The 18,651-nt window shown below is 46.3% G+C and overlaps 1 protein-coding gene across 2 annotated transcripts in view; it reads right to left on the bottom strand.

Annotated features, from left to right (window-relative positions):
* Nucleotides 1-357: 357 nt before the first annotated feature.
* Nucleotides 358-18,651, bottom strand: part of PPM1E (protein phosphatase, Mg2+/Mn2+ dependent 1E) — a 61,070-nt gene continuing 42,776 nt past the window's right edge. Inside the window, exons 2-8 of one of the 2 annotated variants that reach the window (XR_015807914.1) lie at nucleotides 12,887-13,005; nucleotides 8,305-8,504; nucleotides 6,749-6,937; nucleotides 6,108-6,251; nucleotides 5,760-5,853; nucleotides 3,754-5,490; nucleotides 358-3,495 (exon numbers count right to left, since the gene is read on the bottom strand). Coding sequence is in view for 1 of the 2 variants with exons in the window: in XM_014876414.2 (XP_014731900.2) it covers nucleotides 4,424-5,490; nucleotides 5,760-5,853; nucleotides 6,108-6,251; nucleotides 6,749-6,937; nucleotides 8,305-8,504; nucleotides 12,887-13,005 (1,813 nt within the window). In the remaining variant the exon portion in view is untranslated. Of the gene's footprint in view, nucleotides 5,491-5,759; nucleotides 5,854-6,107; nucleotides 6,252-6,748; nucleotides 6,938-8,304; nucleotides 8,505-12,886; nucleotides 13,006-18,651 lie in introns of both variants that reach the window. The other variant, XM_014876414.2, reaches the window with a different exon arrangement.

The following is an 18,651-nucleotide window of genomic DNA, read 5'->3' on the forward strand; positions in this document are numbered from 1 at the left end:
CACAGCTCAGTCACTGCCATGGAGCTCTGTCTCTCGCAGCTGCTTCACTGCTGAGGCCCAGGGGCTGCTCTGGAGCTTGTGTCCAGCTCTTGGAGGGGCAAGGGAGGAGCTGTTGCTTTGCTCACCTTTTATTCAGAGATGGTTTGGAAAGAGCAAGAAGGGAAAGGGGTTTGGAAGAGATTGATCTCCTTGGGCTGTGCCATAACAGCCCCATCCCTTTTGGCAGCCAAGTGGAAGCCAGAGCTCAACAGAGTAACTCCAGTTCCATATCCCACAAAGGAAACCCCCTTTCACTACATTAAAGGCACAGCTAGTTGCTGCTTTTGTTAGCTCTTCAATAACCAGACTATCTGGAGCGTGGTTTAAATTACTGTTTTATTAAGATATTGGTAAAACTTCAGCAGTTTTTCCTGTATAAACAGCTTTCATAAATAAAATATGGATGACTAATACATGGTTAGAACTAAACTCGCGGGTGAACTGTAGAACAAGATTGCAAATGGAAAAGTCCCAACACTGGTACATGATTTAGCTTGAATTTATTCACTTCATAAAGAACATGTTTCATGAACAAGGTACTACAGCAAGGTCAGCAGGAGCCCCCAGGAGCTGAGAGCACACCTGGCTGGCCACGAGCAGCAGCACTGGGGGTGAGCTCAGCCACCTCCCTGTTCTCGTCCCGAGGTGTCTTCAGAGGGAAGGAGAGGAAAAATCGGACAGGACAAGGGTGGTACGAGACCCTGACAGGTGGGGGTTGTTTGTCTTTAGCTTTAATGCTGGCGAGGGCTGTGCCATGGCTGGGCTGCCAGGGCTGCAGAGGGGCACGGACCTTGGAGTCCGAGGTTGTGTTAATGCTTCCTTATTATTGCACGTGATACGAGGGTAGAGAGTTTAGCTCCTGTTGCAAAGAGGATGTGAATTAAAGAAAGATTGCCCTAAATTACAGACATGAACAAAGCTGCAGTATCCCCTTGGATGGCTTTGTTTATGTGACTAAGTGCCGAGTGAAGAAATTGTGCTAAAACAGCCCCTAATTTAGACCAATCTTTCTCATTTTGCTTTATTCCCACAGAATCTTGGGGATGGGAGGATTTGGTGAGGAGAGAGTGGACCTGAACTACAGCAGCCACGTCTATGCACACAACTCCTTGTGCCTCACCTGCCCATGGGACAACTGGCACACAGTGCTCCAAAAACAGGCAGAGTTTGTAGGATGATGCACCACCAGAAACGTGGTGTAAGTTAAAGTCTGCTTGGCCATTGTCCTCCAGCGCCGCGGCGCCACCGCGCTCAACAACTCAGCTACAGAATGCTTCTCACTCCAAGGACAATGGATGGCACTTCTAGGTAAAGAAAAGTTCCACACGTGTGTATCCACCCACCTTAGTGCAAATGGGATGGGTGAAGAGCTCCCTGCTCTGGTGCTGTTCTGCTCTCTGCACCGCACACATTGCTCAGGCTCGGAGAAGCCGTGAGGAGCTTACGAGCGAGTTTTGAGCAGCTCCAGGCAAAGCAGCCCCGAGCCCCTTCCTCAAAACCACCACAACTGAAACAGAACAAAACTAAAGTCATGTTGTCACTGCTACCTCCTGGTTCTGCAACCACGGTCACCACGTCGACCGAGAGGGATGGGGGTTGTGTGAACGCGGAAAAGGGATACTTCAGCTCTTTATTGGAAAGATTCGTTGTACAAATTTTCACCACCACTAAGATACACGATAAAAATACAAAACACAGGTCACAGACTGAATCTCAGTATCAACAGTTAATAAATACAATGAGATACTTCTCTAATAGCCTAATATTTTACACTGTCACCAGATAGACGATCAAGGTACGAGATACAGAACACTTAGATACCGTTAGAGAGGGATTATTGCTTACGTCAGCAAGCAGCAGATAAGGGCACAGGAGTTTGAACTGAAGGAACTACTTCCTATCACCAGTGGCATTAAGAGAAAACACTGCATTTCACAAGCACTGCTTTTTGTCTAGTGTGTAGAATCAAGAGCAGCATAATCAGACCAATAACCACTACTTTTAATATTATAGAACTTTAAAGGACTTACCTTACAAATGGTTCCTATCTATTCTATAAATATGCAGTTAGTGAAGAAATGAACACTTGCTCTATCTATACAATGATTTTACCTGACCACACTGCAACTACGATGGTGGATTTTTTTTTCTCCTAGCAAGATAAATGGGATGAGTCGCAGAATTACCATTTATGAATCCACACCTAAAAAAGCTAGATCCTTCCCAAAACAGCACACATGCAGTCCAGTGCTCTTCAACTGCTCCTGCAGACTGGGAAGAAGTTTTATCATCCGTGACGGGTTTGCATTCTAATTTACTCACATCAAGAATTGCACTTACACCACCTTTCTCTCCGGAACATGACAGTCAGCTAAAGATGGACTTTCAGTGAGTCATTATTACTGTGAATAATTTAAAACAAAGGCACCACAGAGATGCCCCAGAGTTGCATATTTTACCATTTCATGGTTTCTCAAATTTCCTCAGTAAATCTGACTTGGAACAGAAGCTGCAGCTAAAGAGAACGTTGACAACAGCTAAGGCAGAATAAGATGGCAGATAAGAGCCAATGATCCCGTAAGATTAAAACAAAGTCTGAAAAAGATCAAAGGAATCTAAAGCCACACTCCAACTCCTGGTTGCTCACAAAGCCTTTTGCTGTTCATCAGATTGCTTTTAAAATAGTGCATCAAAGAGAGAAGCAGCGGAAATTGGCAGAATTCAAGCCTCGCCATCTCGTCGTGTTGAATAATTTTCTTGACTACTTAATATTAAAATACTTTGCAAATTCTAGCTAAACACTAATACTGCTATTGTTACTGCTAAAATGATATGAACTGTTCACTAAGTGCCTATGAAGACTTACTTTATTCATACTCCTCCCAATGCATCGCTGTAACAAAGGGTAGGAACGGGATCTGGACTTAGTGGAGCTGATGGGAATCGGCCGCTTATTTACGTCCCAATTAGCGGCTCCCCTGAGGGTGTGACCTCACCTCGGCAGCGGGGAGGGCTCGGTGGCCGCTGCTTATGCAAAGGAGGGCAGCTGAGTTCCTGCCTGGCCCTCCTGGACCCGCGGGAGCCGGAGCAGAGCCCTGCTCTGAATTCCACTGAATCCCATCCTCTCTGCTGAAGCCCCAGCGCAGCCCCTGCTCTGCTGCACCCTCGGCATTTCCATCTCCTTTGCATTGCTCCAGCATCCATCCATCCATCCATCCATCCATCCATCCATCCATCCATCCATCCATCCATCACCCATCCCTACACACCCTGAACCTGTGGCAGCCGTGCTGCTGCCTCCTTCCTGCTGCCACTGGATGTGAAACGCTGCCTTTGCCATCTGGGAATCGTCACCAGAGCCACACAGCTCATCCAACAGCTCCTGATCTCTGCTGGCACGGGCGCAGGGACAGAGGGTGGGACTGGACACCTCCACGGGTTGGGTTCTTTTAAAACCTGAGATGAAGTTAAGGTGGGAAGAGGTTGGCTCAAAGCATTAAGCACAATCATGTTCAACTCATTGAGAACAATTTCCTAAACTGAGAAATGAGAAAAATGCCACTAAAAGCACCAGAAAGTTATGAAATTTCCTACACTGCACCTCCAGCCATAGGAAAGAAGGGTTTTTTTAAACTGCAAGAAAACTTTTCTTCATACTCCGCATTTGATATTACATGGAAAAAAAAAAAAAAAAGGTAAATCATGAGTCTGTACCTCGATGGGAGTCTGAGACCAGAGCAGCAGGAGCTTAGTGTGTCCATTCCTAAGGTACCTGGTAAACCCTGTATGGCTTTTAGTCGTCTACCTGCAAAAGTGGATGTAATTTTCTAATTCGTCTTAACGCTCACCTGGAATAAACAGAAAGCAGAACACGGAAAGAAAAACAAAAACCCAAAACAACCCCACACCTCGACTCTACGGAAACTTCCCCCCGCTCTAAAAAAATTTGGCAGTTCTAACCCAGATCGTTCTTTGAGTATTGCTCCACAGACATTTCTCAGGCAGGTGCAACCTTCTGCGTGTTTAGGGACCGTGCCCTGGCGTTTTCTGTCCACGAGCAGCGGCTGCCGGGCTCTCCCTGCTGGATGTGCTGGACACTCGTGTGTGCGGGTGGTCGGGCGGCTGCGGCATTGCTGGGGGTGGCACCACCACCAAACTTTATTAGAGATCCAAACAACTACATTGGTTAATTCCTAGATCTATTTACACAGGGGTTGAGCTTGGCAGGGGACTGGAGTACAGTTCGGAAATGCCCACCTCTTTTTTTTTTTTTTTTTTCCTTTTTTTTTTTCTTTTTTTTTTTTTTTTTTCGCTTTCTGATGATGCCAGTTTTATTTTGGGAATGTCTACTTTGGGAGTCTGACAGGGGAACACGAGGGGATGGTTACATTTTACATTGATGAAGGTGTGGGTCTGGTATACAATGACTTTGTCTTCGCATCAAACACTCGCTGTAAGAGCCGTGGCTGGGCAGCCTCCGCCACGGGGAGGGTCGGGCCAGTGCCCTCCTGCTCCTGCGGGCCCGGGCAGGGAGGGCCAGGCCGGATCCTTCTCCCTGGGAAGGCTCGTGAGCCCAGAGCGGCGTGTGAAACTTTGGTTTGAGCCGGGCTCCTCGCCGCCTCTTCCCACTGCAGAGCCGGAAATGAGGGAACGCTGCTCGTTTTCCCAAGGATTTGAACAGTTCATCTTCCAGCCCGAACAAGACGGGGGACAAACCCCTGACCCTGTAGATGCCCTGCCCTGCAGCTCCCGAGCTCAGAGGGGCGGCGTCCTCGCTGCGATCGCTCCGTCCGTCCTCGCTGCGATCGCTCCGTGCGCAGCCCGAGGACTCGCTCTTCACCGGGGAGCTGCTGATCGAACCCGCGCTCTTTGGTATGCCAGGACTAAACACTTGGACTGGTGGCAGACATTTGGCACTCTGAGGTGTACTAGTTTCTGTTTTTGTCAGGTCTAAATAGCCTTGATCATCCAAGGGGTTAACGCCGGAGCCTATGCTTAAGCTAGTTCTGTCGGTGAAGGAGTCCACTCGTCCCTCATAGCCTAAATCCGCAGGTGCTGAGCACTGGTGCTGGGGCCAGGGCCGTTTGCAGTCTCCGTGGTTCTCCTTGTCTTCCCCATTGTCTTCTTGGCCACCTTGGAAAGAGTTCTCTGTCCAGTCCGACTCCTCGCTGACCGCGACCGCGGCGTTCATGTCCCTGAGAAACACCACAATGACCGTGATGTTGTCGCTGGAGCCGGCGTCCCGAGCAGATGCCACCAATTTATGTGCTACCATGCTGCTGTCACCATTATTCTCCTTCAGATGGTCAGCCACCACTTTGACTGCCTCATCGGGGTTCACTGTGTCATAGAAGCCATCACAGGCCAGAATGAGGTAGTCTTCAGAGCCATCCAGCACCGTGGAGGCAGAGTCTGCGTCCCCACAGATGTATGGCTTGTGCTCGGCGTCCCCTGTGGAAGAACAGCAGAGAAACACAACTGTGGGTTTGCAGCCACAGCTTCCAGCAGCCCTTTATTAACTCAGTGTGGAGCCAATGACTCTTACCCCAAGTTAAAGTAATTATTTGGAAATTATTCCCTCAGACTGTAGGGGGAAAAATAGAGGTTATTGCTCATAGGTCTATCTTCAGCTGTATGTCAAATTTTGATGACTAGAAAATTAAAATTTTATAATTTAAAAGCAAAGCAAGTCTCAAAAAGGAATGAAGGCTCTCTCTTACCAATAGCTCTGGAGACAGAGAGGCTCCCGTTCACCCTCCAGGCTCCAAACCAGACCACGCAGCCGCCCAGGGCCTCGATTCGCTTCTTCTCATCCTGAACAGCAACACAAGAGAGGTTTGGACAGAGCACTCAGAGCTGCATCACACACTCAACACTCCCATCAAGATCTAGATTTTCACAAACACAGCAGGCCCCATGAGACAAAGGATTTTTTACACAGTTCCAAACAAACCAGGGTGAGTGGAACATGCACTGCTGCTCAAAGAGATCCTGGCCTGGCAGCGCTCCCCCAAAGCTGGGGCCTGTGCTGGTCAGTGCCCAGGGGTGTTTAGACAGGCCCCTCTCACCTCTCGATCTGGTTTGTGGGGTTTCATCAGTTCCACAGCTTGGCCTCTCCTCACAAGCATGACCTGGGAGTCCCCCAGCCAGGCCACATGCAGCATATTCCCTCGGATGAAAGTCACCACCCCGGTGGTTCCACAGCGCAGACTCTGGAAAGGAGCACATTTCCATTTCAAAGCATTTCCTTACTGAACTCGGGGACAGAACACGTTGGAACTGCAGCACAGAGCCTGTTCCCAGGGAGGAACAGGCAGTGCTTTCCCCACGGCTACAACTGCTCACAAACAGCTCCTGGGAGCCAACCTGGCTGAACACAAACGTGCCCCATGACATCCCTGGCATGGCACCTGCCTGCCAGGAGCTGGGCACTGCTGGGACTGCTCCTGCTGCTGACAGTGAACCTGTGTGACAGTGAACCTGAGGACTGAGCCTGGTAGGCAGGTGAGTGTGGGAATGGCAGCAGCATCCTTTAGAGGAGCTGGAAGCTGTGAGAAGTAGGAGCAGACATTTTTATGGGATGTGACACCATGGACAGAAAGCCACCAGTGGGGACCAGTGCACGGAGAGCTCTGTGCTGACTGTCCTGTGCATGGAGCCCTGCTCTGGAAGGCAGGATTTGCAGGTTAATGCTTTCAGAGTCCCTCACCTCCCGGGCTGCCTTCTGCACGAAGCGCTCGTCGGTCACGCGGAAGGCGCGGCACAGAGCCTCGGCTGGGTCGTGCTGGAACATCTCCTGGTGCACCATGTTCACGTGCAGGTGGATGGAGGCATAGATGGCAGCATCCACTCCTCCATGGCCATCAAACACTGCAAAATAAGCTTGTTCTTCTTGGTCCTGCCAGTGGAAACACAGGGAGGAAAAAACTCAGGCGAAAGCAACACAAGCAAGCTTTGAACGTGAGATTTGTGCTGTGCTCATTAAATTGCAATTAGAGACAGAGTCTCCACTGGAAAATCAAACTACCCTGACCACCTGCACTTGCATCAATGGGAAATTTCACCTTGTTGTTGAATTCTACCTGCAGAGTACAAGAGATGCCCTGCCAGAATCTCCTGTGTAGTGTTCTCAGTGTTCCTTAGGTCTCATTTGTTACAGCACAGTCACACAACTCAAATAGGAATTGCCATTCTCATCAAATTGTGCGGGAGATTTTGTGACTGCAAAAACCACAGAGAGAGAACATCCAATACAGTTGCATGAAGTCTACCTCATGATTGGAATCCACCAGGGATAAAATGCCAGTACAGTTAAAACATGAAGCCAGCCAGCCTCTGCTTTCACTCTTCTTTTTTCCTTAAATCTAAAATATATCATCTTAGATGCCTGTGTTTTAAAAAAACTGCATGTGCTCTCTCATCAGAAAATTGTGATTACATTCACAAATCAAATACAGCAAAATCACTCATCCTCAAGGCAGTTTTCTCAGCTTCTCCTCCTCTGTTCAGAGAAACAACGTGGTACCAGGAGACAGCGACTCCTGTGCCTATTCACACACACAACACCAACCCACTGACAGAGCCAATTCAACCTTGACAGCCAGCTCAGTGACTGGAATATTTGCACATTGTAATTTTTAGGTAATGGGTTCCAACATAAATTGGAATAAGAAAGCTGACAATTGACATGCAAAGGAAACATCTGCCTCTGTTTGCATTAGTATCATTTCAAGGTAAGAATGTGGATGGGGCAGAAGATGGTTATTAAAGTGACAGGGTGTAATAAAGAAGCAATTATGCAGCAATTCGATTCTTAAGGTAAAATTCTTGCCATTTTCTTTTACTTTCCATTCCTCAGTGTCCAGTTTTATATCTTAAGGGAGAGCAAGAATGAGTATCTGACCAATGGCCACATCAAGAAATTCATGGAAGGGAAGGCAGGTTCACATTTCTAGAACTGTGTGTGAACTGCACCCCATAGTCCTGTACGTTTTGGGTTTGTTTTGTTTTTTTTTTTTTAATTTAATTTCCTTAATTTTGTTTTTGCCTTCTTCCTCCCAAGAGGAAGAGTTGAAAAGCAGAGCAGACCCACCCCCAGCTGCCAAGTGGCTTCAGAGATGAACTGTGAGGTGAGCTGGTCAACACCAACTGCCAACCTTCCTCAGGCCCATCCCCTTGCATTCCTCAATGGAAAAAACCTCCTGCTTCTCCAGGATGGGAACCCCTGATGGCAGGAGCTGTGTGTCCCCCCTGCTCTGTGCTCACCTCGAGGTTGAAGAGCATGTTGAAGTCAGGGATGCAGACGTGCTTGTCCTCCATCTTCCTGCGCATGTTCTTGATGGCGTGGATGGAGGTCTCGTAGTAGCGGTGGGGCTTGGGCTGCAGGGGGAAATCTTTCACCCAGCTGCTGCAGATCTCGTGCAGTTTGCTGTAAACTAAACGGGCCAACTTCACTGTCTCGATCTCTGGGGAAGGCACAAACCACAAATGAAAGCCTTGAGAGTGTTATTAAGTCAGAGTTTTCTCCCTTGCATGCATTATAAAGATGAAACAAAACCATTTTAGCCAAGCAGTTGATGTCAGCAGGGAAATTCTGGGCTCTGATGCATGAAAAGAGGAAGCCAAACTCACCATAATCAGCATTCATCAGTAAGCAGCTCATTGTTTGTTTGTCTTTTTAACTTAAACATTTCCCTGTGCCTTTGGGGAACTCATTTGCAGCAGCAGAGAAAATGAAAGGCACGAAAAGTGTTGGATCCCTGGCGTGGCCCTGCCCAGGGTGGTGCAGCTCTGACAGGGACTTTGTCATGGCACAAAACCCACCCTCTGTGACAGTGACACACTGGGTTTGGACCAGAGTCTCTGTTCTAAACACCATTTCATTGCAGAACTGAGGCAAGAGAGTGGAAACAATCTGCAGAAATTAGTAGAGTCATTTTAAGATGTTTTGTGCACTTTCAGCAGTGCACAGGTGCCTTCTTAGCTATTTTCAGATTTCCTATTATTCCCATATTCCTGACAACAGCGTGTCAGAGAAATCTGCGTGACCAAAAGAGAAAACCATAAAGGCCTCAAATTTAAGAAAATGCTGAACTGTCACTCCTCAGAAATTGTCATTTTAAAATGTGAAAACTCAGGCACTTGACATTTGTTCTGAAATTCAGGAGAGGAAAACAGGAAGTCAGCATCAGAGCTGAACACATCCAAATCTCTTTGTTCATGATCTCTCACCAAAGCCAGCGATCTTCAAAGCTAAACAGCAGCAATCCAGGAGTGCCAATCACTCCTGGAGGAGGAGGAGGAGCTCACACGCAGGGAGGAGAGGGGAGAGTTGCAGCATTTTTCTTGGTTCCCAGGAATTCTGTGAAGAGCCTTAGAGCAGCATGTACAAATTTCTGTCCTAGGTCTACAGTGAGCAGGGGGCCAAGACCCTTAGGAACAAGATACTGTCCCAGCTCTGTTGATTATGAGTTGGTTCAACCCAAATGTATCAAGCTGAAAATACACTGGATAAATAATCAAAAGGAACCTTGACTCCTTGATCACACAGCTTTAAAACCAAGGGTTGGAAATCAAACAACTGGGTCATCCCAGCACTGCCACAGGGTGAGTGTGGGGGTTCCTCACCCCACCTGTACTGCTCTCCCTGGGGCCACCAGAAATCTCTTTGGGTAACTGTGGTGGTTTGTAAAGGTTTCCTGAATTTTTTACCTTTTTTTGCCTTCCTCCTAATCCTATCTCACAACAGGAAAATTTCAAATTGATGAACCAAAACCACCACATTAATGTATTTAAAGAGGGAACACATCCAACCTGAGGTGCCCAAGTTCTGTTTTCCACAGGAAAGCCACAGATTTTCTCTCCCATTTCTCCCTGTTGGGCAGGGGTGAAGGGAGGTGGGCACATGGCAGAGTCCTGTGGCTGTGGCACCTCTGCAGGAGGATGGCCCTGAACCCAGTGCCCTGCTGAGATCCTCACCCCCCTTCCCATGGGACCCTGTGTGGTGTCAGCATCATCAGAAACTGCTCGTGAGGTTAAAACAGGAGAATAATAAAACACCACAATAAAAACCACCCCCTCACAGCTGGAAATTACTCATCAATTGTTAATGCTGCCGTGCTGAGCCAGAGCTGACTCAGCTGTCACTGCAGTTGTGTCATGGAGAATTTCATTTCCCTCCCGCTGCTCCCAAATCCCCAAGGTTGGAACTTCACCACAGAGAGTGGGAAATCCAACTCAGGTGTTGTTGTTCCCAAAGATGACAGGGCAGAATGAGGGTGGAAAGAATACCAGGAATCAAATCCTCCTTTTTAAAGCCATATTTTATAAGCTGTGTTAAAAACATGGACAGTGTGACAAGAGGGGTCAGAACCAAGCCCGAGGTTTTCCCTTATCTAGGAACTCTAGATCTCTTTGTATCCATCTTCTAGAACCTGGAGCAAGTGGGTAATGGGACATTAGGATTTGTTTTGTGACATCTCCTGGAAATTTCATAGCACCCCCAGGTCACATGGTCCTGCTATCCAGCTTTGGTGGTGCCTTAACCATGCCAAACTTCCACTTGATTCTCTTCCTCCACAAACAAACCCCAAACCTAAATGTCCTTAACCTGACCTTTCAAAAGAGAAATCCAACATCATTCAGTTCTCATGGAAAATCTCTTGCTCCTCTCCAGTGCAGCTGGAAGAGAAGAGTCATGGCCTGTGACTCAGATATCCAAAAACACATGGTCACCCCAAATATAACAGACCCCTATTTTTGCAATCCTACATCCAACCAGTTTTGCTTCTTTTAAGATTTGCATTCTTTTAACATGGAGTTTCTCATTTCTTTCCACCAGCACACCAAGAATTGCTTTCACCACTCCTAAGTACAGGACATGATTTGTCACGTTGCAATTCTCAGAGTGAAATGTGCCACTAAGGAAATTTGAAATAGCTTTTTTTTTAATCTTCCAGCAAATTCAAACTTGAGGCAAATCAGGTAAATGTCTCCTTGTATTACACAGAGTAAAAATCTTTCTGGGCTCATTAAAAAAACTCACATGGAACAGGATATTTCAGCCAGGCAGCAAAATTCAGCCTGGTTTCACATTCTGCAGCAGCTCCAACAGCATCAGGGCACGGTGAACTCTGAGCATCAAACTTCAAGATGTAGAAATCCCATTTTCACCACCTGCCACACTTTCCTCTGCTTTCTTCCAAAGCATTAACATCTCCCTGTGTAGCACCACTGAGGGCAGATCTCCTCTCAGCACCCACCCCAGGCTTCTCAGGGATTCCCCTGGAGGGGTCTCTAGGATGGAGCTGCTGCTGCCCCCAGTTTTGTTGGGGTTTTCTAGGCCAAGCCTTGCCCCTGTGGGAGCACTGCTGGAGCACAGGGTGCCCAGGGAAGCTGTGGCTGATCCCTGGAAGGGTCCAAGGCCAGGCTGGATGGACCTTGGAGCAGCCTGGGACAGTGGAAGGTGTCCCTGCCCATGGCAGAGGGTGGGACTCGATCTTTAGTGTCCCAAACCATTCTGTGATTCTGTCATTCTGTGACACTTGAGCAAATGTTCTGTTTTGGAAAATTATCACTTAGATTATTTGAAATTGCAGGGTTTCTATGAAGCTGCTGCTGTACTACAGGCCAGAGGATGTTTTCTCTCTTCCTCTCCCCCTAAACCCTCACAATTTAACACTTCACACTGCATCAGCAAAGGGATATTTTATTTCCAAGTATCCTCATTATGACAATTCACCTCAACAAACTGCATCTGGAGCCCTATTCTTAGTGCCTGCTGCAGTCTCTCCCCATCTCAATCTATGTTTGCATCTGTGTCTTACAGCCTTAGATATATTTAAATGGCAATTTCTGTAGGTGTGAGGGTTTTGTGGTGGGTTTTTTCCTTTCTTTTTTCCTTTTTTGTTGAATTCTGTAGATATTCTGTGTGGAGGCTTAGTCAACATTTCCTTGGAGACTGTCAAATATTTATGCAAGTTTCAGAGATCTCAATTTGAAATTAATGAAGGCTGCTCAGCCAGAACAATGACAAATCTATTCCATTTACCTGCTCAGCAGGAGGAGGCAGCAATACCTACAGAAAGGGAACCCAGAGCATGTTTTTCTGTTTCTCAGGTTTCCAAGGGCCTCTGGGGAATACAGCAAAATCTTCCTTTTGAAGAGCCAGATTTATAGAGCCTCCTTATCCCCAGAATAATTTACAGGATTTTTTTTTTTTAATCAAAAAAGGGAAGGAATGGACGAAGTGGTTTGGGGACTGTATTTTCAAGATCAAATGGCAGAATTTCTGTCAGTACATGTCAAAAACATTGGTCTATTGTAATGAACAACCCAGCCAATTTTCAAGGTTATTTAAGCCAGCAGAGTCCTGAAATGAGTTAGGGTGCATGACCTTGAGCTGGAGGCTGCAAAAATCTTGTCAGGCAGCACAGATAAATGAGGAAAAGGAATTTTTTTCCTTTTAATCAGAAAATCTCTTTATACTACCTTTTGCTAAAACCATATAAAAAAACTTACAAGCCATAGTAAAAACCACATTGACTGAAATAATTCAGAATTAAATTATCTCTTCCCACATATATTTGACTTTGCTCCAAGGATGAGGGAGGACAACTGGCACTTGCCAGCAGAACCACATTGTGTAAAGTGCTGAGAGAGAGAGATTCAGGGCCATCAGACACAGCCATGAAAATGCACTTAAAAGAGTGATTCCAAAGGTGAGAAAGCTTTGACTGAGAAATGAGACCTGCAGCTCTGTGAGGAGGGGTGCTGAGCTCCCCATGAACCTTGCCATGGGCTGCTCCTGTCCCAGAAGGGCAGGCCAGGCTCCTTTGGTGGCACTTACGGATGATGCCATCGGCGTTGTCCACGTGCTTGGGCAGGAAATGTGCTGACAGGTCGCTCTGCAGGATTTCATCTGAAGTTGCTCTGGCTAGAGCAGAGGCCAGGAATGAAGGGCAATTACTGGAAAAGAAAAAGAGAAACCCACAGAAAGATGTTTAGTGTGATTCAGCAAGGTAACATGAGTGTGTTTTTCACCAAGGTTCTTCTTTGTCACAGCCCTGCAGTGCAGCAAGACCTCAGACTCACTGATGGGTTTTAGTTGTCCTCTTTCACTCCTGTGTTCCCTGTTTCTTAAGTTTTAATGTTCCAGTTCATAACCTCTATTTAAATTCTTTTCAAATCTAGACTTGAACCCTCCAGAGTCTGTCACATGACTGTACATTTTTTACATATGCATGGTGCAATTTTAACTCAAGTCCAGTTTCTCTTAAGATTTGGAGTCAGGGTTTCAAAGTGTCCAAAGCCTCTCTGAGAGGCCCTGGGAGTTCAGGTTAACCCACGGGGAGCTGATGTGCAAAAGGTAAAAAAAGTTCCCTCAGGAATGATTTCTACCCAGAGTGAAGTGGCTTTAACTCACTGCAGTTTAATTAAAGCTGGTATCCCCCAAGGTTAATTAATCTATAGCAAGGTAAGGCCACTTTAATGTACATTCTCTCTTTCAAGAAGAATTTAATACCTCTTAATTTATGTATGACTTTGCATTTCCCTTTGGTCAGCCTCAACTTCTCCAGGTGTCTCCTGCTGACACAGCCTGAAACTTCCAATTTCCACAGCTATTATTGGGGTAACAGTGTCTTTCCCAAGACATTCCAGTGTCAGAGAGAGTCACAGAGCCAATTTCAGCCCAGAAATGATCCATTAAGCACAGAATTCCAAGTCAGAAATCTAGGGAACAGCCGTGAACACAAACACTTCCTTAACCTATTTCTTCTGTTCAACATATCTATAAATGATTAAAGGATAAGATTAGCAATAAATAGCTTTGTCTAGAATGGAAATCACACAGGGAGCCGCCTGCACCTCGTTAGGGCCCCATCCCTGCTAAGGTTTTCCCTGGAATTTCCAGCCGGGGGAAATTGCATTTCCCTGGAACTGCCAGCCCGGGGAAATTGCATTTCCCTGGAATTGCATTTCCCTGGAACTGCCAGCCAGGCATTACAGGGTGCTGGGCTGCTGGGGGAATCAGGAGCCTTAGGGCAGGCACAGCTCAGGGCTCTGATCCATTTGCTGCAGGACAGATCAGAACACACCGGGACATCCCTTCCTTCCGGCACGTGGAGGAGCTGATTTTGTGTCTCTTTTTTCCTGTCTTTATTTAGCTCACAAAGAGCAGGTTTTTCACGCTGTAGTGCTGGTTCTGCTCATGTTCCATGAGATTCCCCCAAAAAGGGAGAGATTGCAATGGCCGGGATAGAAGAATTATTCCAGCAGTTACCAGCAGGGCACCCGCAGGAATCTGAGCTTCTTTCCAGTCCAAGGCTTCCCCTGACCAGCTCAGTGCTGAAACTCTTTAGAAAAAACCAAACTTGTTTTGTGTCACTTACAAAGAACCCCTCAGGAACATCCACTGATGGGCAAAGAGGGAACCTGGTGTTAAGAACTGGAGCAACAACAGTGGCTAAAAACAAAAAAAAGTGTCTCAGGACCTAAACAGCAAAGGAGAAATATCCCAGAGAGGAAGAATTTCTGCTGTGCCAGGGCCTGGGAGGGGAGACAGCAATGTCTGTGGATACCCAGAGCCACGAACACTAGTATCTGAAATTTTAGATTTTATTTTAACTGCCATGACACAAGTGAAAGGTGCATTTACAGGGGGTGTAGCAGTCAGAGTATTTTCCCCCCCAGCTCCAAGTGCTGTTCACGTGTCCTCACAGCCAGAGCCAGCAGCTCCACACAGCAGCTCTTTATCCAGCCAAAGGATGCATTTCCATTACAATGCTAAACCTACACAAAAAGCTGCTAAAGATGTTATTAGATAAATTAGAGGATTTTTAAGTACATCCTTCCTGATTCTCTGGCAGCGTAGGTGTGTTTAGAACACCCAGAGTTGCATTGCAGCAATCCTGGAATAACTCTGGGAAGGTATTAAATCCAGCCTAAAAGTGCTCTGCTTCCATCAATTAAGTTTGAGAAAACCAGTCTGAGGTGGGTTTAATTCAGCCCACATATTATTATGTTACCAGCTTAACACACAACTCCTCTCCATGCTGATAGCATTAAAGTGGGGAGGACTTTCTAAACACCTTCCCTGAGCTGTTCCTCTGTGCTCTAAATCTAATACAAACTCTCCTACTGAAAAAAAAATAAAAGAGATGGCAAATTTAAAATTCTTATTGCATGGGAGTTCACCACTGGGGTTTGAGCAACTGATCAATTTGGAGGGGAAAGATAGAGAAAATAAATCAGCTGAAGGCTTTCCTTCTATGTCTGGCCACTCTTTGTCCTAATAATAACAGCTGCTGGCTGAGGAATTAATTGCCCTTGACATGTGTTGATCACAAAGCTTCTTACGTGGCTGGTGCAGGGCTGTGCCATGTGAGCAGGGAAGTGCCCACACACACACACTGATATTTCCTCTTCCTGATTAGCACCACTCAACATTTACTTCCCTCACTTGGCTCCTCAGAGCACTTCTAGTTGAATTACTTTTTCCCTTCAAGGAACAGCAGATTGCACTGGAGGTTTAAAATAGCTGTTGAAGGCAAACTGCTCTGAGGACACTTCATTACTGCTACAGCAAGACAAATGAAGAGTCAGCTCTGGGATCTCTGTTTTCAGCCCAAAGTGAACACTCAGGTGAGCAGCTACAGCAGCCACAAACAGCAATCCAAGGAGTTCTCCCCTCTCTTCACAAAACTCAAAATGTATCATCAGGATCCCTGGGGACAGGGAGGAGTGCCACCCTGCTGTTGGTGTAACCAGGGATTACCTGCTGGCTGCTGAAAAGAAATTCTTCTGCCACGTTCTAGATGCTCAAATGTTATTAGTCATGAAGTTTGACAAATTGAAATGGGGAGGGCACAGTCTTGTTTAGCAGAGAGCTGAGCTAAAATGCCTTTGTCTATTCATAGCTGTGCCACTAACTCAGCAGCTGACCTTGGACGAGTCACTTCACCACTCAGACCTTCATTCCTCATCTGCAAACAAGGAATGAGAATGTCATTTCCTCGGGGAGAGGAGGAGGAGGAGGAGGAGGAAGGCTGTAGGCCTAAATCTGTGTTTGTGAAGTATTCTGGAATTTCTTGCTAAGAGCCTGACTGAAGGGAAAAATACCAAGATGAGAGTGGGAGATATTTTCGATCTATAGAAGATTTATATGTTCATACTTTTGAAAGCTTTCCTGGGTATTTATCACTCTTTTCTCATACACTGCCAGAAGTGCTAAGTAGAACACACAGGCAAACAACAGCTCTGGATAACTCAGTGTCATCAACAGCTGCAGGAAAGGGGAAAACCAGCAAAGAGAGACCTCAAGTTCTTAAAACTCATAGTTCTGGAGCATTAGCACCGCTGATGGGAAAAGGATGCTGCAGCCCCTGCCTAAAATCCACAACGAGGGCCACCAGTGCTGAAAATGCCCAGCCCTGTTGTGGTCTGGGGGAGCTGATGAGGCATCAGTAGCCCAAACAAAGCAGGGAAAATGGACCGAAACGAAGTGGGGCTTTCAAGAGGCAGAGCGGGCAGTAAATCACAAAATGTACAGTGTTCCTTTACCTCAGGAATCCCCTGACACCACAGAACAGCGATTGTTTTAGTTAGAATGAGGAACGATTTAAATAGAAATGCTATTCAGTCTGCTGAAACACAAAACAAATCCACAAGCAAACAGGATGAAGCAGCATATTTGGTTTCACCCAGCAATCCAAGACCAAGAACATGACCTGAAAAGAGCCAAGTACAGCACATTCCCTAAAGGCCTGTAATTTACTGTGGTAGTAAAAGACTTTGTAGGGATGACAAATTAACTGCAGCCTTTCCAAAAGACATTCCACCAGGGATGCACTTTGGGAAACGCTCCTGCTCATGTGGCCTGTTGCAAGCTCTTGTTAGAAAGCAACTTTTGCCAGATTCAGTTTAAAAAGCCCTCATTTGTCCCCTGCCTGTATTTACAAAACACTCCAAAGTCTCATGAGACTTCTTCCAGATGGAGCTTTGGATACAGCCTGGAAGCTCTTTGAAGAAGCCTTTAAAGTCTTTATTATTGAAAGTTCCCATGTTGTGAAGTGCAGCAGTAAATGAGCAGAGAAATTCTTTGGGAAGCTCCTTGGGCTGTTTCCCCGGCCCTGCCTTCCTCCACCCCCAGTTTCTGTGGCCATCCAGAGGGACTTGGAGCCAGCTGAGAGGCTCCTGTTTGTCTCCAAACTCCTCCAGGTCACCCAGGACTCAGAGGGGAATATTCTGTGAAGCATTCCAAGGCCCTAAAATGCTTATGGATGTATCCTCTGGATCTGCCAGCCAGATGCTATTTCCAGCTCCTGGCTCTGCAGGTTCTCCTCTCCTCACTCCCAGAGCATCTCTCTGACCTGTGCTGTTCCACTGCTCTGCACAGCTGCTGGAAGTTTTGATGCTTATTTAAAGCCTGGTCACAGTGGACAAATGGAATATTATTTTTTTTTCCCCTAACACATGGTGAAACCCTGCACTAGATTTATCTGCTGCAGTGAGTTACTAAAAAAAACCTGGTGCACACACACACACACACACACACAAAAAAAAAAAAAACCAAACAGAAAAAACAATGCACCTTTTAAAAGCTTGCATAACCAAAGCTCCTTGAGAAGTCATTTGAGCTGGCAGTGGTGAGACAGTAAAGATGCTTGATAAATCTGTTTGAAGGAGCTGCAAACGTGCTACCCAAGGAAGCTGCTATCTATAGGCTCCCTCCCAGAGACAGCTGCCTGCTCACATCCCCAGCCATCCTGTCCTTGTGCTGACAGTTGTAAGCAACAGAAATATCATACACAAGCATTGCAAAAAGACACTGCTTCAGATACTTTTATCATGCCTGTGTCTCTGCAGACATTGCATTTACTAAATATTTAACCTTCTGCTTTCTGCTCACTGATGTTTTCTAGACCAATTTTATAGAGATGTGTTCCTGTAGTTAAGTCTGTCTTAACTGGATGTGAAAAAATAACCAAAGCAGAGGTGCCCTGCTCATCAGAAAACCTCTGCCACAGCTGCATGAAGATGCTTCACCAGGGGAAACCCTTGGCTTTTCACAAACTGTTCTCAAAACATGAATGAGGCTCAGACCTCTGATGCATTTCTGCTACGTAGCAGGTCACTTTTCCCTTCTCCAGAGGGTGAGGTGCACATGACAGTACATAAAGCAAGACAAAATAAAAAGGTCACCTTTGTCTCTTTGATGAGGTACAATGTCATGAAGGGCAGCGTGTATCTAAAATATAAATGCTTGCTGCCCACAAACCACTCATAAGCATTTGTGATTTAATGACAGTCAATAAAATAGCACTGACACCACAGGGGTGAACTGTGAAGAATTCAAACTACACAAAGCAGCATCTCCCGAGCTCCTGGCTGGATAAATTGCCTGGGTATTATCTTTGAAACCAAATTCTATTATTTCTCTCACTCATCCTCACAGCGTGGCAGTTCTGAGGTTACTCATATTCCAATCTCTGGGGCTGATGCTGTGGCTGCTTTTAAAATGACAGAAATCACCTCCTGTGACCAAACAAACCCTAAAAACCCAGCATGGATCTGCCAGGAGCTGGAAGCCAAATAACTGCAAGAAATTGAATT

This window comes from Sturnus vulgaris, chromosome 21, assembly GCF_052056855.1.
Source record: "Sturnus vulgaris isolate bStuVul1 chromosome 21, bStuVul1.hap1, whole genome shotgun sequence".
NCBI lineage: Eukaryota > Metazoa > Chordata > Aves > Passeriformes > Sturnidae > Sturnus > Sturnus vulgaris.